Consider the following 23,585-nt stretch of genomic DNA (forward strand, 5'->3'; position numbering starts at 1 on the left):
ACTTGTTCTCAACTTGCCTACCTGGTTAAATAAAGGTGAAATAAAAAATAAAAAGATGACAATCTCTATTGCACTCAACACTTCCCTTTCCCACCTGGACAAAAGGAACACCTACGCGAGAATGCTGTTCATTGAACACCTCAGCTTTCAACACACCCTAGCATTAAACACCTCCCTCTGCAAATGGATGCTGGACTTTTTGACTCTCGGGTGGTAAGGCTAGGCAACAACACATCTTCCACGCTGACCCGCAACACAGGAGCCCCTCAGGGGTGCGTGCTTAGCCCCCTCTTCTACTCCCTGTTGACCCACGACTGTGTGGCAGCACATGACTCCAACACCATCATTAAGTTTGCTGTTGACATGATGGTAGTAGGCCTGATCACCGACGATGATGAGACAGCCTACAGGGAGGAGGTCAGCGACCTGGCAGTGTGGTGCCAGGACAACAACCTCTCCTTCAACGTCAGCAAGATAAAGGAGCTGAAACTACAAGAAACAGAGGGCCAAACACGCCCGCATTCACATCGATGGGGCTGTAGTGGAGACGGTCATAAGCTTCAAGTTCCTCTGGACCTATCACTGAGGTCCTATCATGGTTCAAAAACACCAAAACAGTTGTGAAGAGGGTAAGACAAAAATTCATAACAACAAAAATAAGCTTTTTTTTTTTTATCTTAAGTTTAGGGTTAGGCATAAGGTTAGGTTAAGGTTAGGGTTAAGGTTTTATTTTTATTTTTAAGAAGAGAAATTGTATGGGCGGGGTTCATGACCTTGTGTCTGTGGTAACTAGTAACCATCGTACTACTAGAGTGACGTCTTTAACTTCCCGGTCAAAATCCAAAGCAAACCTCATAATAAGATTTATGAACAGAAAAACTATATCTCAAGAGTTAATAATAATATATACAAATCAATATATAGTTTGACACATTAATCAACAATATTGGCACACAATTAGCAGCATTATCATATTTTATTTTTATCATCCGAAAATAATTTTAATTTGCATCCATCGCCAGGAAGGGACAGAAGAGAGGAGGCTATTTTTTGAAGATTAAGAGTGGGACACAGCCGATTGAATAAGATTTTAAATGTGATAGGAAAGCATCCAAAAGGAAAGTGTGATTATTGCCAGGAAACAGACACCGTATTGCTACAGTGTGGGCAGTATCAGAGGAAAGAGAGAGGCTGAGATCTAGTATGAGGGAGAAGGGGATACAGGAAATTATTTTTAAGATTATATTGAGTAGAACTTTATTATATATAGTCTCAAATATGTTGTTATATGTTTTAAAAGCAACGGGGTGGCAGGTAGGATTTAGTTTCTCCCTGCCTCTCTCCCATACTCCAGTACAGCAGGTGGCGATAATGCACCATAACGTTTGATACCAACCGCCGATAAACCCCCCCGAAGAGAAGGGAAACATCAATCTACTGTTGCTGTCTCTGCTTAGTTATCTCGCATGAAATATATATATCTAGAAACCTTGAATAACCACAACGTAGCTACTATCTTGAAGATTGAATGTTCAACATGGGTTACAATAAATTCAGAGTCAACGCAACTCGGAAGATGTCGAAGACGTTAGCCTTGACCGTTCTAACCTGTTTGTCGTTCTGCATCAGTGTTTGCAGGGCAGAGGATAGTGCCATGGAGAACATCGTAACAGAGAGGAAGGTTGAAGATAACCACAGACAAGACAGTGCCGACCTGCTGATTTTCATCATGCTCCTAACCCTCACGATTTTAACTATTTGGTTATTCAAGCACCGTCGATTCAGGTTTTTGCATGAAACGGGACTAGCTATGATCTATGGTGAGTATGGGTGAGAGGCCCACTTGTCAGGAGACTGCATGATGTCATTGATATTGTTATTACTCACCGTCATATTGTTTATGTAGTTAGCTATACACGTCATTGCATGTTTATGGAGCATTTCTAATATACCTGTAGACTTCCAGTCATTGCGCTAACGCAAGTTAGCATTGTCTCGCGAAACTACCGCTAACTTCATCCATACTGCACGCAGAGACATAAAAAAATGGTATCCACGAGTTCATCTGACTCTTGAGTAAGTAGAACAAGGACTAACTCTCACAGTATTCCTTTAACATTACCTGGAAATATGCTGACAGTGTTGTCATTCCTATAGGGATGCGGTAGAGAAACATAATGCCTAGGTCTATGTGAGTCCTAGAATGGATGTATCACTATGTTATACTGAACAAAAATATAAACTCAACATGCAACAATGTCAAATATTTTACTGAGTTACAGTTCATAGAAGGAAATCAGTCAATTGAAATAAATTCATTAAGCCCTAATCTATTGATTTCACATGACTGGGAATACAGATATCTGTTGGTCACAGAAACCTTTTTTTAAAGTAGGGGCATGGATCAGAAAACCAGTTGGTGTGACCACCATTTTTTGCCTCATGCAGCGCAACACATCTTGTTCGCATAGAGTTTGACCAGGTTGTTGATTGTTGCCTGTGGAATGTTGCCCCGTTCCTCTTCAATGGCTGTGCGAAGTTGCTGGATATTGTCGGGAACTGGAACACGCTGTCATACATGTTGATCCAGACTGGTGAGTATGCTGGCCATGAAAGAACTGGGACATTTTCAGCTCCCAGGAATTGTGTACAGATCCTTGCGACATGGGGCCGTGCATTATCATGCAGAAACACGAGGTGAGGAGTGGCACGACAGTGGGCCTTAGGATCTCATCACGGTATCTCACAGCATTCAAATTGCCATCGATAAAATTCAATTGTGTTTGTCGTCCGTAGCTTATGCCTGCCCATACCATAACCCCACTGCCACCATGGGGCACTCTTCACAATGTTGACATCAGCAAACCTCTTGCCCACACGACACCATACACGTACGTGTCTGCCATCTGCCCGGTACAGTTGAAACCGGGATTAATCCGTGAAGAGCACACTTATCCAGCATGCCAGTGGCCATCAAATGTTAGCTTTTGCTCACTGAATTCGGTTATGACTCCGAGCTGCAGTCAGGTGGAGACCCTGATGAGGACGACGAGCATGCAGATGAGCTTCCCTAAGATGGTTTCCGACAGTTTACGCAGAATTTATTTGGTTGTGCAAACCCACAGTTTCATCAGTTTTCCGGCTGGCTGGTCTCCGACGATCCCACAGGTGAAGAAGCCGGATGTAGAGGTCCTGGGATGGCGTGGTTACATGTGGTCTGTGGTTGTGAGGCCGGTTGGACGTACTGCCAAATTCTTTAAAGCGACATTGGAGACAGCTTATGGTAGATAAATTAACATTACATTCTCTGGCAACAGCTCTGGTGGACATTCCTGCAGTCATCATGCCAATTGGACACTCCTTCAACTTGAGACATCTGGCGTTGTGACAAAACGGCACAATTTTATTGTCCCCAGCACAAGGTGCACCTGTGTAATTATCATTATTTTTAATTAGCATCTTGATATGCTACATCTGTTAGGTGGACGGATTATCTTGGCAAAGGAGAAATGCTCACTAACAGGAATGTAAACTAATTTGTGCACAAGATTGGAGAGAAATATGCTTTATGTGCGTATGGAACATTTCTGGGAGCTTTTATTTCAGCTCATGAAACATGGGACCAGCACTTTACCTGTTGCGTTTATATTTGTGTTCAGTGTACATCTCTGTTGTTGGTAAACAATATTCATGCCTGATCAGTTATGCGACTGTGTTCATGCACTAAACCCCATACCGTTCTGTGTTATTCACCCAGGAAGGTCCAACTTGCTTCAGTGTTTTACTGTAGTTTAGTGTAGTACTCTCTACTACACACCATGCACTTCCCTTAAGCCTGTTACCTGGTTATTTATTTACAATTCACAAGGTGCTGCTGTACCAGCTTTAAGGGTGGAGAGGACAACTGTGAACCCAGTTAGCAGGGGTTGCCTTGTGGCATGTACTGTAGGGGCTTTCATAGGTGCAATTCTGTGTTTGTCCACCCTCTGTTCCCTCTCTCTCCCTCCAGGTGTGCTGGTTGGGGTGGTCCTGCGCTATGGTATCCACGTACCCCGTGACATTAGTAACGTCACCCTCAGTTGCCATGTCAACGCTAGCCCACCCACACTGCTCGTCAACGTCAGTGGCAAGTTCTACGAGTACAGTCTGAAGGGTGAGATCAGTCCCTCTGAGATCAATGATGTACAAGACAACGAGATGCTTCGCAAGGTAGAGTCCCAAACAGATGTGGTCCTTGTTAATGTGATGCACATGAATGGCTTGACTGTCCAAAACAGTGGGGGCTTACAGATGGCATGGTTGTTGTCTGAAAGTGTTTCTTCATATCTGAAGTGCTGTTTGGGAGGCTTAGTACGAATCAGGCAAGTAGGTTGCCTTTGTTGACATATTTCATTCTCAATCTTTCCCTAGACATTTTCCACACTTACTCACAGTCTGACACACACTCATGAGACTGTGTCTAACTCGGAGCGTAGCATATGTAATCAGTCATGTCCTGAGGTAGCCTACAAACACTGTGTCACCTGATCAGAGAAAATAAACCTTTCCTTGATGCCATTTAGGACTTAGAGTTGATGTCAGCCTAAAGAGGCTTGATCAGAACTAGGCCTAACCGTAGGACATTAGATGAACAAACATAACAACTAGCGCTATTTTCATCCATCAACACAATTGAAAAGGGATTTAGAACCCTTGTTAGCTATTATTACAAGTAGTTATAATTAGATTCTAACTAATAATAACAGGTTTTATTAGTTGTAGTCCTCCATAGTCAGTGGGAGACTACAGTTCAGTAATGTAATACAATCCCTCTTGTGTTTTTCCTCTTTTCTATAGGTGACCTTTGACCCTGAAGTGTTCTTTAACATCCTCCTGCCCCCCATCATCTTCCATGCCGGCTACAGTCTGAAGAGGGTAGGATAAGTTGTTTAAAGATGCTCTATGCAGAAATCGCTCTGCCATTTCCTGGTTGCTAAAATGCTAACAGTTTGCCTAAATGCAAGCAAGTATAGTGTAGATAATCATTGTACCATCTAAACCGTAGTTAAAAATATTTTCCATAACCACAAATATTGTATTTTCAGATGTTGTACAAAACCAAAAGTAAAAGATGCAAAAACTAATCTTAAATATGGGGAGCATAGAAATAGTGGCCACTGAACAGATTTAGCACTTCTTAGACTTGCTTTCAATGATAATGACAGATCTATAACACGCATTTCCATGTGAATTTGGTCAGGTCGCCCCAAAAGTTACATATTGCAGCTTTAAACGATAGTTAAATCACAGTGTTGATTTGTTCTTGGGTAATATTTAGGCCTAATCCTTCATCTAATTCTATCTCCCAGAGACATTTCTTCAGGAACATGGGATCCATCCTAGCCTATGCCTTTCTGGGAACAGTCATATCATGTTTCATCATTGGGTGAGTTCACACCCTGTATTATACATGTATCCATTACATCTGTGTGTTTTATGCACCTTTAGGGTTTTGTGTGACATGTCAGAGAAATGCTCAGCTGAAGTAGTATGATCTCTATCTCTGTACAGGTTACTGATGTACGGCTGTGTCACGCTGATGAAGCAAGTGGGACAGCTTGACGGGGACTTCTTCTTCACTGACTGCCTGTTGTTTGGAGCCATTGTCTCTGCTACTGACCCCGGTACAGACCCCGTTCACCTCAGTCACCTCTTTAGTACACTACATAATGGTCAACCGCTTGCTTCACTAGTAATATGCCTAGTCAGACATAGTTATTTAAAGGGTGATTTCCTGATTCACAAGCTGCAAAAACATGCACTGCCGCTAATTATTTCAGTGACTGGGAAAATGTGAGTTGTGGAATATAGTATAGGCTGATGTAGACACCACCAATGATTTCTAACCTATAGGGCTCTATTTGTGGGTTACTTTTAGTAGAATGTTGCCAACTATATGTTGCCCGTCTTACATTGTAGAATGTGGTCTTGGGGGTCCATCTGCATGTCATTGAGCCATTCTGTAGACAGTCTAAAGGTGGTTACTGTGTCTCTCGTCCTGCAGTGACGGTGCTGGCCATCTTCAACGAGCTGCAGGTGGACGTGGATCTGTACGTTCTGCTGTTTGGAGAGAGCGTTCTCAATGACGCCGTGGCCGTGGTGCTGTCCTCGTGAGTCCTCCGTCTTAACCTGACCCATCTGTCTACCGTCTGTCTGTCTGCGCCTGTATGTACACACTCACGTTGTGAGGTTTTGTGTTTGTCTTTGCGATCCATTGTTGTGACGCTTTGGCTGACAAATCTCATCTTTCAACAAATGTGCTTTGAAACAGTTTTTTAAAATTATTTTTTTTAAATATATAATTTGTGCAGGGTAAGGGGGCGTTTAGCCTACACATCCACACAGGTTCATGGACATGCGCACACAGATACCCTCGAACAACTTGTTGGTATGGATTTTCCTGTGTGTGACCTGGCACTATACCAATAACAAGCCAGTATTAATACTGTGGAATGTGTGAGGCTGACATTTTGGTAACCCTAACCACTACATTCCCTCTGCCGGAAACTCTTAATATTTCAGAATTCGGTTCTATGGTTGGCTCAGTGCGGGGGTGCGGCACGCCCCTGGAGCCAGTCAGTGGGTAGAGGGTGTGGCGGCGACGCGAGACACTCCCCTGAGCTGGTGTGCTTGCCCAGTGCTTTTGCAGTGGTTTCGTTTTGCGTCGTTAGAACACACACGGCAGATGACCAACCATTACACTCCAGATAGCAGATATGAACCACAGCACAAGTACAACCCAGAAAGGGATCGTTCACTCAAATCAAAGTTTGTCAGGTGTTTGCAGAACCTAAAAGTTGACTATTGAGCCCATATTAGATCCAGAGGTATGCACCAATTCAAACTGCATCCCAGTTCTGGTGGTATGTAATTCTGGTGATTTGCTGTTTGGGTGATACCAGTTTGTTGTTACGTCCAGTGGAGGCTGCTGAGGTTAGAACGGCTCATAATAATGGCTGTATCAGTCAATGGAATGGTATCAAACTCATAAAACCAAGTGGTTTCCATTCCATTGACTCCATTTGGATTTTGACATGTTATCCAACATCACTAATTCCAAGCTTCAGCTAATCTTTCACGAGTGGTTCCACATATTTGACCAGTTTCAAAATCTAGGCCTAATAGTTCCTCCTGTTTGAATTTAATAAAATGCTTTTGAAGTGTTTCTGCCAAAGTTCTTAAGGATTGATGTATCTAACTTGGTAGCTGGAATACCTGAAGATGTATCTAACTTGGTAGCTGGAATACCTGAAGATGTATCTAACTTGGTAGCTGGAATACCTGAAGATGTATCTAACTTGGTAGCTGGAATACCTAAAGATGTATCTAACTTGGTAGCTGGAATACCTGAAGATGTATCTAACTTGGTAGCTGGAATACCTGAAGATGTATCTAACTTGGTAGCTGGAATACCTGAAGATGTATCTAACTTGGTAGCTGGAATACCTGAAGATGGATCTAACTTGGTAGCTGGAATACCTGAAGATGGATCTAACTTGGTAGCTGGAATACCTGAAGATGTATCTAACTTGGTAGCTGGAATACCTGAAGATGGATCTAACTTGGTAGCTGGAATACCTGAAGATGGATCTAACTTGGTAGCTGGAATACCTGAAGATGGATCTAACTTGGTAGCTGGAATACCTGAAGATGGATCTAACTTGGTAGCTGGAATACCTGAAGATGGATCTAACTTGGTAGCTGGAATACCTGAAGATGGATCTAACTTGGTAGCTGGAATACCTGAAGATGGATCTAACTTGGTAGCTGGAATACCTGAAGATGGATCTAACTTGGTAGCTGGAATACCTGAAGATGGATCTAACTTGGTAACTGGAATACCTGAAGATGGATCTAACTTGGTAGCTGGAATTCCCATAGAACCCTCTAGCGTAGCACATTGCTACTAAAATAGTTGCCTCACGTACAGTACTTACTAGCAGATGTCCAGACACAAATATTTACATACTGTAGTACAATCTCATCATTCCTTATTGATTTCCATATGAAACTATGAAAGCAAGCCACAACGTATTTGCCTAAGAGATCCATCTGCACTTCAAACAGACTGGGCATGCAAACGGTAGTACTGGTACTATACAGTGTAGTCTCTGGTCACTAGGATCATTGTGTTCATCAGTTATGGGGACCACTAGGATCGTTCTGATCATCAGCTTTGGGGACCACTAGAATTAAGCCCTCCCCAGGTCTGTAGGAATATACCATACCTTGGTTCTGATATCAATGGGTTGCAGATTATTCAAGACTTTCAACCTTCTCAGGATGGAAGCACATTATAAAGCAGCTCTCTAGTTCTGTAATTTTCCAAATTATCCATGTTTTCTTTAAGTATTCTCCAAGCAAAGCACATTTATTTCTAGGCTCCAGAAATGCAACAGTACATACCGGTATTTCATTTCCAGCCTTATAACACTCCATCCACCCACATAGGGCACCTGAACTGTTCTGTTCTGTTGTACCTTTTCTAATATTGACTGTGTTTGTACCAGGTCCATTGTGGCGTACCAGCCGGAGGGGGACAACAGTCACACCTTTGAGGTGATGGCCATGTTGAAGTCCTTCGGGGTGTTCCTGGGTGTTTTCAGTGGATCCTTCGCCCTGGGGGTGGCCACTGGGGTCATGACAGCACTCATATCCTTTACGCAGTGATATACTTCCTGTGTGATTTGAGTGTCTAGAAATATATTGATTGATATAGCAATAACATCCAGGTTAGAAACCGATGGAAATGCCTTTGTTCTTGTATTAGAATGTATGAAGTTGTGTTTTTTGGTATTATCAACTTGCTTGCTATATATTAAACTTAAATCTCTAAGCTTCTCTGTAAAAAAAACTAAGCAAAACAGATAAAACTGCCTTCTTTCATTTCAAAACTAGTTCACAGCAATGTTCCCTTCCTCCATGAATTGTGGGAACTGAGAGTTGGCCACGCTCTCTGAGCCATTCTTCTCCATCTCTGCCATGGTGGCAATAGCTGGTGTATAGTGAGTTGTGTAGTGTATACACTGTGTATAAACATTAGGAACACCTTCCCAGTATTGAGTTGCCCTCAACAGGTTTCAAGTGTTCTACAGGGATGCTGTTCCATTTTGACTCCAATGCTTCCCACGGTTGTGTAAGTTGGCTGGATGTCCTTTGGGTGGTGGACCGTTCTTGATACACACAGGAAACTGTTGAGGGTGAAAAACCCAGCCGCGTTGCAGTTCTTGACACACTCAAAATGGTGTGCCTGGCACCTACTACCATACCCCTGTTCAAAGGCACTTAAATATTTTGTCTTGCCCATTCGCCCTCTGAATGGCACACATACACAGTCCATGTCTGGAGGCTTAGAAACCCTTCTTTAACCTGTCTCCTCCCCTTCATCTACACTGATTTGAAGTGGATTTAACAAGTGACATCAATAAGGGATCATAGCTTTCACCGGGATTCACCTGGTCAGTCTATGTCACGGAAATAGCAGGTGTTCCTAATGTCAGTGTAGTGTTTAATGTGGTATTTTCTCCTTGACTGTTCTCCTCACGTCACTAAGTTCACTAAGCTGAGAGACTTCCATCTCCTGGAGACGGCTCTCTTCTTCCTCATGTCCTGGAGCACCTTCTTAATGGCTGAGGCCTGTGGCTTCACAGGTGAACCCTCATCTTACCGCAAAGCTACACTCAGGTCATGGTCCCACCCCTACAGGTTATTTTTCATCACCCAGCTTATTACGGTTAATCACGATGTGGATGTGTCTGGTTGATGTTGTGTGTGCAGGTGTGGTGGCGGTGCTGTTCTGTGGGATCACTCAGGCTCACTACACCTTCAACAACCTGTCCCCTGAGTCTCAGGACAGGACCAAACAGGTGAGGACAACGTTTACCATGGCAGTTATTTAAGGGCAAGCTACTCTGGACAGCAATGTCATTGGCTAAATATTGATGTTCCGTCAGCGTCCCTGAAAGGTTGTTTTTGTATTGTCCTGTAGTTGTTTGAGCTGCTGAACTTCCTGGCGGAGAATTTCATCTTCTCCTACATGGGTCTGGCCCTGTTCACCTTCAAGAACCACATCTTCAACCCAACCTTCATTGTCGGGGCTTTCGTATCTTTACTCAAAACTATAATACTTCAATTAATGTTCAACTTTTGATTTAGTAGCACTGTAGGGAGTTCATGTGGAGTATGGACTATATTGCATGTAAAGTTGGTGAAACCAGAAAGGTCATGGTAAGATTGCAAATATTCAGTAGACTGGAGGGGTATCTTTGTTTCTCTGGACTGTTTGGAGGCCTCCTTGACAGTGTTCCCCTCCCAGCTGGCAGTGTTCTTGGGAAGAGCAGCCAACATCTACCCCCTGTCCTTCCTGCTCAACCTGGGACGCAGGAACAAGATCAGCTCCAACTTCCAACACATGATGATGTTTGCTGGTACAGTGTGTGACGTGGTCAGACAGAGATCTGGTGCCACAGTTTGTCATTTTCCTTTACTCATAAATTGCAGCTTACGTTCAGTCACCAGAATAAATAACTTTGTATTTACTTGAAGAGAAAAGGCATGTGAAGTCGAATAAGCTATCCCTTTTCTATCCAATTTCAGGGTTTCCGGAGATGAAATAGCAGCCACAGTTATATATACAGTACCAGTCAAAAGTTTGGACACACCTACTTGTTCAAGGGTTTTTCTTATTTTTTTTACTATTTTCTACATTGTAGAATAATAGTGAAGACATTAAATGCTATGAAATGGCACATGTGGAAGCATGTAGTAACCAAAAAAGTGTTAAACAAATCAAAATATATTTTAGACTCTTCAAAGTAGCCACCCTTTGCCTTGATGACAGCTTTGCACACTCTTGGCTTTCTCTCAACCAGCTTCATAATGAATGCTTTTCCAACAGTCTTGAAGGAGTTCCCACATATGCTGAGCACTTGTCTACTTTTCCTTCACTTTGCGGTCCAACTCATCCCAAATCTCATTGTGGAGGCCAGGTCATCTGATGCAGCACTCCATCACGCTCCTTGATCAAATAGCCCTTACACAGCCTGGAGGTGTGTTGGGTCATTGTCCTGTTGAAAAATGATAGTCCCACTAAGTGCAAACCAGATGGAATGGCGTATCGCTGCAAAATGCTGTGGTATCCATGCTGGTTAAGTGCCTTGAATTCTAAATGAATCACTTAGTGTCACGAGCAAAGCACCAAATACCATCACACCACCTCCATGCTTCATTGTGGGAACCACACATGCAGAGATAATCCGTTCACCTACTCTGCGTCTCACAAAGACAGCGTAGTATCCTTTAGTAGTGGTTTCTTTACAGAAATTTGAACATGAAGGCCTGATTCATGCAGTTTCCTCTGAGGTGTGGCTGTTACTTGAACTCTGTGAAGCATTTATTTGGCCTGCAGTTTCTGAGGCTGGTAACTCTAATGAACTTATCCTCTGCAGCAGAGGTAACTCTGGGTTTCCTTTTCCAGTGGAGGTCCTCATGAGAACCAGTTTCATCATACCACTTGATGGTTTTTGTGACTGCTCTTAAATGTTCTGTATTGACTGACATTCATATCTTAAAGTAATGATGGACTGTCATTTCTTGCCATAATATGGACTTGATCTTTTACCAAATAAGGCTATATTTTGTATACCACCCCTACCTAGTCACAACACAACTGGCTCAGACACATTAAGAAGTAAATAAATTCCACAAATACATTTTTAACAAGGTACACCTGTTAATTGAAATGTGTTCCAGGTGACTTCCTCATGAAGCTGGTTGAGAGAATGCCAAGAGTCTGCAAAGCTGTCATCAACGCAAAAGATGGCTACTTTGAAGAATCTCAAATATAAAATATATTTAGATTTGTTTAACACTTTTTTTTGGTTACTCCGTATGTGTCATTTCATAGTTTTGATCTCTTCACTATTATTCTACAATGTAGAAAATAGTAAAAATAAAGGAAAACCCTGGAATGAGTAGGTGTGTCCAAACCTTTGACTGGTACTGTACAGTCGTGGCCAAAAGTTTTGAGAATGACACATATACATTTTCACAACGTCTGCTGCCTCAGTTTGTATGATGGCAATTTGCATATACTCCAGAATGTTACGAAGAGTGATCAGATGAATTGCAATTAATTGCACTGCATTTCAGCCCTGCCACAAAGGGACCAGCTGACATCATGTCAGTGATTCTCTCATTAACACAGGTGTTGACGCAGATAAAGCTGGAGATCACCCTGTCATTCTGATTGAGTTCGAATAACAGACTGGAAGCTTCAAAAGGAGAGTGGTGCTTGGAATCATTGTTCTTCCTCTGTCAACCATGGTCATCTGCAAGGAAACACGTGCCACCATAAATGCACAAAAAGGGCTTCACAGGCAAGGATATTGCTGCCAGTAAGATTGCACCTAAGTGGCCTCCCAGGTGGAACAGTTGTCTAAGGCTGTGCCACCAGAGATTCTGGGTTCGCGCCCAGGCTCTGTCGCAGCCGGCCGCGACCGGGAGGTCCATGGGGCGACGCACAATTGGCCCAGCATCGTCCAGGTTAGGGAGGGTTTGGCCGGCAGGGATATCCTTGTCTCATCGCGCACTAGCGACTCCTATGGCGGGCCGGGCGCAGTGCACCTCCTTCCTTCCTCCAACACATTGGTGCGGCTGGCTTCCGGGTTGGATGTGCGTTGTGTCAAGAAGCAGTGACTGCTTTGGGTTGTGTTTTCGGAGGACGCATGGCTCTCGACCTTCGCCTCTCCCGAGTCCGTACTGGAGTTGCAGCGATGAGACAAGACCGTAACTAATTGGATACCATGAAATTGGGGAGAAAAAAGGGCGAAAAAAAAAGAATGCACCTAAATCAACCATTTATCAGATCATCAAGAACTTCAAGGAGAGAGGTTCAATTGTTGTGAGGAAGGCTTCAGGCCGCCCAAGGAAGTCCAGCAAGCGCCAGGACCGTCTCCTAAAGTTGATTTAGCTGCGGGATCGGGGCACCACCAGTACAGAGCTTGCTCAGGAATGGCAGCAGGCAGGTGTGAGTGCATCTGCACGCACAGTGAGACGATGACTTTTGGAGGATGGCCTGGTGTCAAGAAGGGTAGCAAAGAAGCCACTTCTCTCCAGGAAAAACATCATGGACAGACTGATATTCTGCAAAAGGTACAGGGATAGGACTGCCGAGGACCTGGGTAAAGTCATTTTCTCTGATGAATTCCCTTTCTGATTGTTTGGGGCATCCGGTAAAAAGCTTGTCTGGGGCCTCCCGGGTGGCGCAGTGGTTAAGCTGTGCCATCAGAGACTCTGGGTTCGCGCCCAGGCTCTGTCGTAACCGGCCGCGACCAGGAGTTCAGTGGGGCGGCGCACAATTGGCCTAGCGTCGTCCGGGTTAGGGAGGGCTTGGCCGGTAGGGATGTCCTTGTCTCATCGCACACCAGCGACTCCTGTGGCGGGCCGGGCGCAGTGCGCGCTAACCAAGGTTGCCAGGTGCACGGTGTTTCTCTGACACATTGGTGCGGCTGGCTTCCGGGTTGGTTGCGCGCTGTGTTAAGAAGCAGTGCGGCTTGGCTGGGTTGTGTATCGGAGGACGCATGACTCTCAACCTTCGTCTCTCCTGAGCCCGTACGGGAGTTGTAGCGATGAGACAAGATAATAGCTACTAAAAACAATTGTATACCACGAAATTGGGGAGAAAAAGGGGTAAAATAAAAAAGCTTGTCCGGAGAAGACAAGGTGAGCGCTACCATCAGTCCTGTGTCATGCCAACAGTAAAGCATCCTGAGACCATTCATGTGTGGGGTTGCTTCTCAGCCAACGGTATGGGCTCACTCACAATTTTTCCTAAGAACACAGCCATGAATAAAGAATGGTACATCCTCCGAGAGCAACTTCTCCCAACTATCCAGGAACAGTTTGGTGACGAACAATGCCTTTTCCACCAGCATGATGGAGCACCTTGCCATAAGGCGAAAGTGATAACTAAGTGGCTTGGGGAACAAAACATTGATATTTTGGGTCCAAGGCCAGGAAACTCCCCAGACCTTAATCCCATTGAGAACTTATGGTCAATCCTCAAGAGGTGGGTGGACAAACAAAAACCCACAAACTGCAAGCATTGATAATGCAAGAATGGGCTGCCATCATGGCCCAGAAGTTAATTGACAGCATGCCAGGGCGGATTGCAGAGGTCTGGAAAAAGAACACTTATGAAATGCTTGTAATTATACTTCAGTATTCCATAGTAACATTTGACAAAAATATTTGAAGACACTGAGGCAGCAAACTTTGAAAATGTATATTTGTGTCATTCTCAACTTTTGGCCACGACTGTATATAACATTTTTGGGGAATAAAAAAAATCCTACCAATTTTTTGTCCTAAAGCTTAAAAAGAATATATGTTAATTTATGAGTCTGCTTTTGTGTGATTTAGGAGATGCTGTTTTGCTAATACAGTACATCCTTTATAGAATATTAATGTAGTAACTTGAGTCACCTGTTGTTTCAATGATCCCTATGGACCTGTTTTAACTGATTGTCATGTGATCACTGTAATTGGAAATGTTCAGAGTCCCCACAACAGTGACGTTATCTATCAAAAAGCTATTTTTAGTGATAATACTTGTGGAGACACACACACAGTATTACCCCTCCTTGTTTCCAGAAGAATCCAGGTTTCCAAGCAACTTTGCAGTATTTTTTTTTTTTTTGTGTGTTATTTCTTACATTATCCACAAGCATTTCACTACACCCGCAATAATATGTGTGTGACCAATGATTTGTCCTCCACAGGTCTGCGCGGAGCAATGACCTTTGCCCTTTCCATCCGGGACACGGCTACGTACGCCCGTCAGATGATGTTCACCACCACCCTCCTCATCGTCTTCTTCACCGTGTGGGTCTGTGGAGGGGGAACCACTCAGATGCTCTCCTGCCAGCACATACGGTAGGTCCACCACAGGGGGTCAAAGGTTAGGGGATTTCGGTGTTGGTGTCTGCCTATTTATTGTTGCCTTCAAACGGTACCTTTTGTTGAATTGATGTTTATTCTAATGGAGGATACACAAAGCACATAAGGTTGTCTGTCCTCAATATGATCTTCTGTGACCACTGGGATCTGGTCCACTCATTTATGTGTACCTGCGTTTCTAACAGTGTTGGAGTCGATTCGGACGCAGATAACACAGTGAGTATTAAGACTCTGAAAGTTGAGTTATTTGACTTGAATGCTGTAATCATGTTGTTTTGAGTGGATCGCTGTATCAGTCTTGTGTGTCTGGTCAGATGAGCATGACAGAGGGATCAGAGCGGCGGAGCACCAAACACGAGAGTGCCTGGCTCTTCAGGATCTGGTACAACTTTGACCACAAGTATCCTTTGATGTCACTCCCGTCCGCTCACAGCAGACAGTGCTCCAGTGACAGATATTCATTTCACAGACAAAGCTTTTATGTTCTCTATCCACTGTATTAAATCATGATTTGTCCTTCATAACCAAAGTGTGTGTGTGTGTGTGTGTGTGTGTGTGTGTGTGTGTGTGTGTGTGTGTGTGTGTGTGTGTGTGTGTGTGTGTGTGTGTGTGTGTGTGTGTGTGTGTGTGTGTGTGTGTGTGTGTGTGTGTGTGTGTGTGTGTGTGTGTGTGTGTGTGTAACTACTGCAATAACATACTAGCCTACAGCAGTGGTGCACTGAAGCAGAGGCGGATGGTTCTCCTATAGTAAGTCTCCCATTACATATTTCAGCAGTTAGTAACAAAACAATGTGACACAGTTGAGGCCTTGACTCTACGCCCTCTCCAGCTACCTGAAGCCCATCCTGACCCACAGTGGCCCCCCACTCACCGTCACCATGCCTGCCTGCTGTGGACCGCTGGCCAGATGTCTCACCAGCCCACAGGCCTATGAGGTCAGGCCCCACAAACCATGTGTTCCTATTAACCCTGTGACCCTGTTAGGGGGATTATGGTAATAGTGATGACATCTAGTGAGGAAGTGTTTTCTTGTTTGTTTTAATGAGTATCACAGCGGATAGTGTATATTTGAATGAACGCAAATGAAGAGTTGCTGATTTCATCAAAGCTAAAGAATTAGTTCAGTTATAGCAGGAGTATTTGTTTAGTGAGAACCGTCATAATCAGAATGTCATCTAGTGGTAAGCTATTTTGAAATGTTTCTTTCCTGCCACCAGAACGAGTGCCAGCTGAAGGACGACGACTCAGACCTCATCCTGACGGACGGGGACATCAGCCTGACCTACGGTGACATCACTGTGAGCACAGACGCCAGCGGCGCCCACACCAGTGCCGGGCCCGCGGGCACCACCTCCGCCGTCATCTCCGCTGACGACCTGGACCGTGAGCTGACGTACGGGGACCACGAGCTGGTGATGAGGGGTACTCGTCTGGTTCTGCCCATGGACGACTCCGAGCCCCCGCTCGGCGACCAACGACACCGTATGCGGATGTGAGGCGAAAGAGAGGCCAGCTAGCCAGATGACTAATTCACTCTACGTCCTGCTCCCCCGCAGGCTGCAGGAATTAGATCAACTAAGATCAGCAAGAGACTGGTCTCTCTCTCTCTCTCTCTCTCTCCTCTTTTCTCATACCGCTCCTCATCTCTTTCTCTCTCACCCACTGCCTCTCCTCTTTGAGTTTCTCAAGTGGTTAATCCATGTCTACCTCATTATTCTTTGTTCATTTCTACTCCTGTCGCCATCATTATAATATGAATTACTTTTTCATGTTTCCTTTTCTTTTGATTCGGTTAAACCGATATCTTTTCTACAGTTTGTCTTCTAACAGGACCACACTGAAATCACGTGGCAATCTGCTCACCGTAGCGCTGCAGCGTCGTCTATACGCATGCATTAGTCTGTATGTGGAGGTCACAGTGCAACAGCTAGCTTAGCTAATACCATTTGTCTCTGTATCACAGGGTGCATAATACCGTTGTTTTTTTTTAATGAGTGTGGAGGTCGAGGGGCTGACTGAGTTTTGTAGCCCTGTTTTGGGGTCTGATTCTGAATGTTGCTGCCTTCTCTGTGTGATCCAAGGGGTGCTGGCTGACTTAGTGGCTCGGCGTTGCATTGTGTTGCTATGCATACGGTTAGAATCAAGTGCCTGAGTGACCACTAGTTTATGTTCCCTTTTTAGAAGTGCTACACTCCTCCGTCCACTGGGTGGCGACCTCTCTACGGGTGACAGGCTGCCTGCGTTTTGAGCCATTGCTCTGTAGATAGTTAAAGATGTTCTAGCCTGGTTCAACCAAGCTAACAATGTAATTCAGCTTGCTCTGTGTAACCTAGCACAAGTCTTGGATCTCCCACAATGGCCTCAGACTGTGACTTTGGGAGGGTTTGACACCTTCTTTTAGAAGCTGATGTCACTCACCACAGAAGCAGAAGGAAGGGCTGTCGTTTCGAGTACGAGTTCTAGATCTCCCGTATGGTGAAAGTTGGTGCCATTCCTCCTCCATTGACATTTGATGAAAATTGAGTGCATTGCAGCCTGAAAAAACTTGATGTATTTTGCAACATACTACAAGTACTTTAGCTACATCCTCGTTTTCACTGTAATTCTAATACTATCCACGTGTAACATGGTGTATATTTGACATTAGGGATCGAAATGTTACTCAAATCACACCGAGTGTTTACTTCTATCTGGGCTAAGTCCTTGCTTCCTATTGGCTAAGATCTATCTGCTTTAGTTACAGGAGTAGTAGCGGGAACATGTTACAGTAGCTCATAATTAAGGCTCTAATCTGCTTTGTTTTTGGCAAATTTATCTGGATAAACATTCATTTCTTATTCCATTCTATTTCAAATTGAATTTCCTTGTTTGGATTATTTATGGAAATGGCCTGAGTATGTGCATGTCAAACATTGTTGAGGTGCTGCAGCTGCACTATGTAGTGGACCTCAGTTCAACTGTTAACTGCCTTGAGTTATTGACTATACTGTCCCTGGTACTGTATGACGTGACAAAGGATTGGTACATACTATCAGAAACAACTTGAATAGGCCAGTTGGAATCATAACATTTCGACCTTAAATGATCCAAAACCACAGACATATATTTGTTCTTGAGATGCTATGAAGATATGTTTCAAGCAATCATTTCTGTGTTTCTATGATTCAGAGTAGATATGTTGGTAGGGATCAGTTGAAGAAAACAAAATGGTTGTGGAAAAATGTGTGTGTGCAATACTTTATTTGTGTAAAATAATCATACAATAGGTTATATTAGAGTCTAACGTATCCTATATGCCTCGCGCTACAATGTATGGGGGCTGGGTTGATTTATAGCTGATGTCTGGTACCAGAGTAGCTCCTTTGAGCTCCATGGCTACATGGGGGTTTGCTCTGTGACTGGTCTGGGATCAGTGGTGGCTGTTAATGTGGTGTAGCAGGAAGTGTTGACAGGACACCACCCTGACGACGCACTGTTGATGTGGATGGAATCAGGCCCTGTGCCAGACAGCATTACAGAGGGGGGGGCGAGTAGAAGGGAAGTACAAAGAGAGGGACAGGGTGGGAGCAGAGGAAAGGGGAGGTAGAGAGAGAAATAGTGGACATTCTACCTATATTCAATGTTATTCACTTTCGCACCTGGGGAGGGAGGGGTAGAGGAGGGCAGTGTACCACTCAGTGTTATCTCCTGTTGTGCAGGAACCTCTGACGGCATGTGGTCTTTTTTTTTCTTTTTTATCAAGCATGCCTCTTGACACCACAATGTGCAGGAAATGATTTTTCTTCCCACCATTTTATATATAGTTTTTTTTCCTCTATTTTGTTTATTCTTGATGAAGAAGGGAAATAAGGCGAGTGTCGGGGATGGCGCAGCATTTGCACTCGTCTTTTAAGAAACCTTTGTTTGAGTTAGATTTGTCTTGTAAGTTCCATTTGTCATGTTTGTGTTGCTGTTTTTAACTGGCTTTTGTTGCGGTTATGAAGGAATTGACATGAGTCCTGTGAACTATGATTTTTAGTAGAAACTCATGGAGTCATGTCAAAACTGTCGGTCACGAACTGAAGGGTGGTATCCATTGATGTACAGGTTGTTATGATCTATGTAACCAAGAGTAACAAGATTGGCCTCCTTGCTTTTCCATGCCATTGACTCTGACTCCGTCTTCACTTTAAGAAAAAAAGAAATCAAGCAAGATCATGACTGTGTACCAGTCTATAACTAACATATGAAGTAATGTCAAAAAAAGACCCATTATAGGTCACCTTATACCTTGCCTGTACTGTTCTTACAGTATGTGTTCTATTGTTTTGAACGATGAATGGTAACTTGTAATTAACATGTTGACACTAGTCTGAAGTAGCTGACCAAAGGGGCTTGTTGTGCTCTGTGTTTTCAGACTGTCCGATGTGTTTATACTGCTACTTCGCTGTGTGTCACACTGTGCTTCCTCAGTGTCGCAGGTACTGACTGTTTACATCTCTGTAAATATTCTCACCTGTTCAAGTTGCGTGCAATGGTCAATAAACAAAGCCTGTGCTTTTGATTGACCCTCTGTAATGTCTCCTTATTAACCTGCTGATTTCACATTAATATGATGATGTTGACACGGTCTGGTTTGCCTCTGAACATGTCCTGGTGGATGAATGTAATGTTAGCTAATAGCTTACCAGATCCAAAAAGTCCAGTCCTGACCTTCCCCTAAGGTTTGGCCGGGAATGAGAACAGGAAAAACTGAATTCATCCCAGTAATTTCTCCACCAGCCTTGGCCTTCAACCCCTAACAGTGTATCACATTCCCCCTATGGACAGCCTCAACCATCTCTTTTATTTTTTTTCACCTTTCCATAGAGAATAGCCCATCCTTCTCATGGACTGACAGGCTGAGGTGGAGTAAGTTTTCCTCCCAGGGCAGATGTAGACATGAGAGGTGCACTTGGAGATTTTCCTGACCAAAAATAAGATTGTCACTAGTTACCACAGCTACAAAGTCAAAATTGGCTATAATATAAATCAATTATAAAAACAGAAATGAGCTTTTAGGTCTTCATTTAAGGTTAGGCATAAGGTTAGCTGTGTGGTTATGGTCTGGGTTAAGGGGTTACTCTGGGATTTTGGCAATGAGGCCCTTAATCTACTTCCCCAGAGTCCGATGAACTCTGATACTATTTCTATGTCTCTGTGTTCAGTATGAAGGAAGTTGGAGGTAGTTTCACAAGCCAATGCTAACTAGTGTTAGCGCAATGACTGGAATCCTATGGGTGCAAGTACCCATAGACTCCCAGTCATTGCGCTAATGCTAGTTTGCATTGAATCCCAAAACGACCTCTAACTTCCTTCATACTGAACACAGAGACATAAACATGGGTTCCACATGTTCCCATGTACCCCTTTTAAAGATTAGGTTTAAAAATCATATTTTAAGAAGATACATTTTAGAAACATGCCGGGTTTATCCATTTCTGAAGAGTGTCGACCCAAGAATATATAGGACCCAGAGTTCTCCCTAGTCATGAGACACTACTGTCCTGACCCTAACCATGGTCTAGGGATAGACATTTCCCATTCACCATTCCAGGGTGGAGATGTGTTTCAGATGAGAGGCGACTCTCTACTGCCAGATCGTTAGGCGTTCTCCCTCCAGCACATTTCCTCAGTATCAGGATACATTCCTAATAAGGGCAGAACTCCAGAATGCCTGTTTGGTTCCATTACAGCACAGGGAGGAAATATCAACTTTATTAAAGGGAGACTGGGACTGCCTCATGTTCTCTTGAGGGTCTTTGCCACTTTCTCTCTCTCTCTCTCCTTCCCTCCATTGTCTCTCTCACCCCCTTTTCTTCTCTCTTTCAATTTCAATTGAAGGCCTTTATTGGCATGGAAAACATGTTAACATTGCCAAAGCAAGTGAAGTAGATAATAAACAAAAGTTAAGTAAACAACAAACATGAACAGTAAACATTACACTTAGACGTTCCAAAAGAATTAAGACATTTCAAATGTCATTATGTCTATCTATATACAGTGTTGTAACGATGTGCAAATAGCTCAAGTACAAAAGGGAAAATAAATAAACATAAATATGGGTTGTATTTACAATGGAGTTTGTTCTTCACTGGTTGCCCTTTTCTTGTGGCAACAGGTCACAGATCTTGCTGCTGTGATGGTACACTGTGGTATTTCATCCAATAGATATGGGAGTTTATCAAAGTTGGATTTGTTTTCAAATTCTTTGTGGATCTGTGTAATCGGAGGGAAATATGTGTCTCTAATATGGTCATACATTGGGCAGGAGGTTAGGAAGTGCAGCTCAGTTTCCACCTCATTTTGTGGGCAGTGTGCACATAGCCTGTCTTCTCTTGAGAGCCAGGTCTGCTCTTGAAAGCCAGTACCCTCTGTGACTATCTTTCTCTCTCACACACACACACACCTCTCAGAAATGTATCTCCTTGGCTGAGCCTCTTGTATGTTTGACCCTGTATGGAGTCTATGTGGGACTTCACAGTGTATGGTGGCTTAGCAACCACTCCTCACCTACTAATTTGTAACGGGGACAGGAAAGCTAAATGTCATGGCAAACACATGGCATGAGGTAGCTAACTCTGCTAGCCAGCCAGACCCTCAAATTACAATGGAAGTCATAGCACACCTGTTTAAGATTCATCTTCCTCTAAATGTGTGGCAGTATGTCAGGAAAAGCTGTGTCATCTAGGAAATATGTCATGCTTTCATTTACAGAGAGGTTGTTGAATCTCAATACAGATGCCCTTGGTATCTACAGGGAGACAATAGCATCACCTTCATCGTCTTCCTCATTAGCATACAGAGGAGGCCCAATGGCAGGGACACACCATCGTCAGTTTACAGAAGGAAAGTGTCATGATTTCTTGCTAGCCATGCCAAGAGAGAGGTATGTGTTTACTCTCATTAACTGTGTCACCAGAGCTTGTTTACAAGTAAGTGAGATGTTAATCTCTCCTAGAGAAGATGGGAGCTGTCTCTGTATGATACTGTGCATTTGTTTCTGTGAGAGAGAGAGAGGGAGAGTGAGAGAGAGTGAGTGAGAGAGAGAGAGAGTGTGTGTGTGTGTGTGTGCGTGCGTGCGTGCGTGAGGGAGGGAGGGAGGGAAGGAGAGAGAGAGTGTGTGTGTTTGTGCGTGCGTGCGTGCGTGAGTGAGTGAGAGAGAGTGTGTGTGTGTGTGTGTGTGTGTGTGTGTGTGTGTGTGTGTGTGTGTGTGTGTGTGTGTGTGTGTGTGTGTGTGTGAGTGAGTGAGTGAGTGAGTGAGTGAGTGAGTGAGTGAGTGAGTGAGTGAGAGAGAGAGACTGTGTGTGTGTGTGTGAGTGAGAGAGAGAGAGACATGGCAGTGTGTCAGCCTTTACCCTCCCCTTCAGTAGAAAGGAACACCAGCTCTATGCAGGCTCAGACACCTAGAAGACATTACAGACTCCAGTTGACCAACTCTCTCTCTTTCTCTCAGCGAAAAGTATCATCTGTGGCTCTTAAACGACCATTTATGACTCTCAAATCTCTAAAGAGTAAAGATGGTTAGATTAGTGACTTTGGAGGAGAGATATACACAAACTGAAACCAAGTTACGTAACAACTGTTTGAGAGAACATTTGATTATTTTTGGTAAGTTTAGCTGACTGGAGTGGACTGGAGCCTTAGCCAACATATTACGATCTATTGCCTATCAAATTGTAAAAGACACCATAAAAATAAAATGGGGGTTATTTACACTGAACAAAAATATGAACGCAACAAGCAACAATTTTAACATAAGGATATCAGTCAATTTAAATAAATGCATTAAGCCCTAATCTATTGATTTCACATGACTGGGAATACAGATATCTGTTGGTCACAGAAACTCTTTTTTAAAGTAGGGGCATGGATCAGAAAACCAGTTGGTGTGACCACCATTTGCCTCATGCAGCTCGACACATCTCCTTCACATAGAGTTGACCAGGTTGTTGATTGTTGCCTGTGGAATGTTGTCCCGTTCCTCTTCAATGGCTGTGCAAAGTTGCTGGAAATTGGCGCGAAATGGAACACAACATTTTCAGCTCCCAGGAATTGTGTGCAGATCATTGCGACATGGGGCCGTGCATTATCATGCTGCAACATATGATGGTGATGGCGGCAGATGAATGGCACGACAGTGGGCCTCATCACGGTATCTCACAGCATTCAAATTGCCATCGATAAAATGCAATTGTGTTTGTCGTCCGTAGATTATGCCTGCCCATACCATAACCCCACTGCCACCAAGGGGCACTTTGTTCACAATGTTAACATCAGCGAACCACTCGCCCACACGACGCCATACACGCTGTCTGCCATCTGCCTGATACAGTTGAAACCGGGATTCATCCATGAAGAGCACACTTCTCCAGCGTGCCAGTGGCCATCGAAGGTGAACATTTGCCCACTGAAATCGGAACTGCAGTCAAGTCAAGACACTGGTGAGGACGACGAGCACACCAATGAGCTTCCCTAAGACGGTTTCTGACAGTTTCATAAGCTGCCCGGGTGGCTGGTCTCAGACGATCCCTCAGGTGAAGAAGCTAGATGTGAAGGTCCTAGGCTGG

General features: G+C 43.9%; 1 protein-coding gene across 1 annotated transcript; it reads left to right on the forward strand.

Moving 5' to 3' along the window:
• Positions 1-1,342: 1,342 nt before the first annotated feature.
• Positions 1,343-19,544, forward strand: LOC118372143 (sodium/hydrogen exchanger 6-like). The gene is made up of 16 exons (XM_035757933.2): positions 1,343-1,820; positions 4,010-4,209; positions 4,837-4,914; positions 5,349-5,425; positions 5,551-5,663; positions 6,044-6,149; positions 8,550-8,691; positions 9,584-9,689; positions 9,817-9,905; positions 10,028-10,141; positions 10,355-10,466; positions 14,820-14,973; positions 15,183-15,213; positions 15,312-15,397; positions 15,827-15,932; positions 16,215-19,544. The coding sequence occupies exons 1-16, from the start codon at positions 1,529-1,531 to the stop codon at positions 16,491-16,493; spliced, it is 2,085 nt and encodes a 694-aa protein (XP_035613826.1). The 5' UTR covers positions 1,343-1,528; the 3' UTR covers positions 16,494-19,544.
• Positions 19,545-23,585: the final 4,041 nt, after the last annotated feature.

The sequence above is a fragment of the Oncorhynchus keta genome, chromosome 30 (genome assembly GCF_023373465.1).
Source record: "Oncorhynchus keta strain PuntledgeMale-10-30-2019 chromosome 30, Oket_V2, whole genome shotgun sequence".
NCBI classification, from domain to species: domain Eukaryota; kingdom Metazoa; phylum Chordata; class Actinopteri; order Salmoniformes; family Salmonidae; genus Oncorhynchus; species Oncorhynchus keta.

Bases quoted from the DNA above. Each gene is read 5' to 3' on its own strand.
- LOC118372143 (XM_035757933.2), top strand. From the start codon at position 1,529: ATGTTCAACATGGGTTACAATAAATTCAGAGTCAACGCAACTCGGAAG. The intron at 4,210-4,836 runs GTAGAGTCCCAA...TCTTTTCTATAG, and splicing joins ACAACGAGATGCTTCGCAAG to GTGACCTTTGACCCTGAAGT. The intron at 14,974-15,182 runs GTAGGTCCACCA...CGTTTCTAACAG, and splicing joins CTCTCCTGCCAGCACATACG to TGTTGGAGTCGATTCGGACG.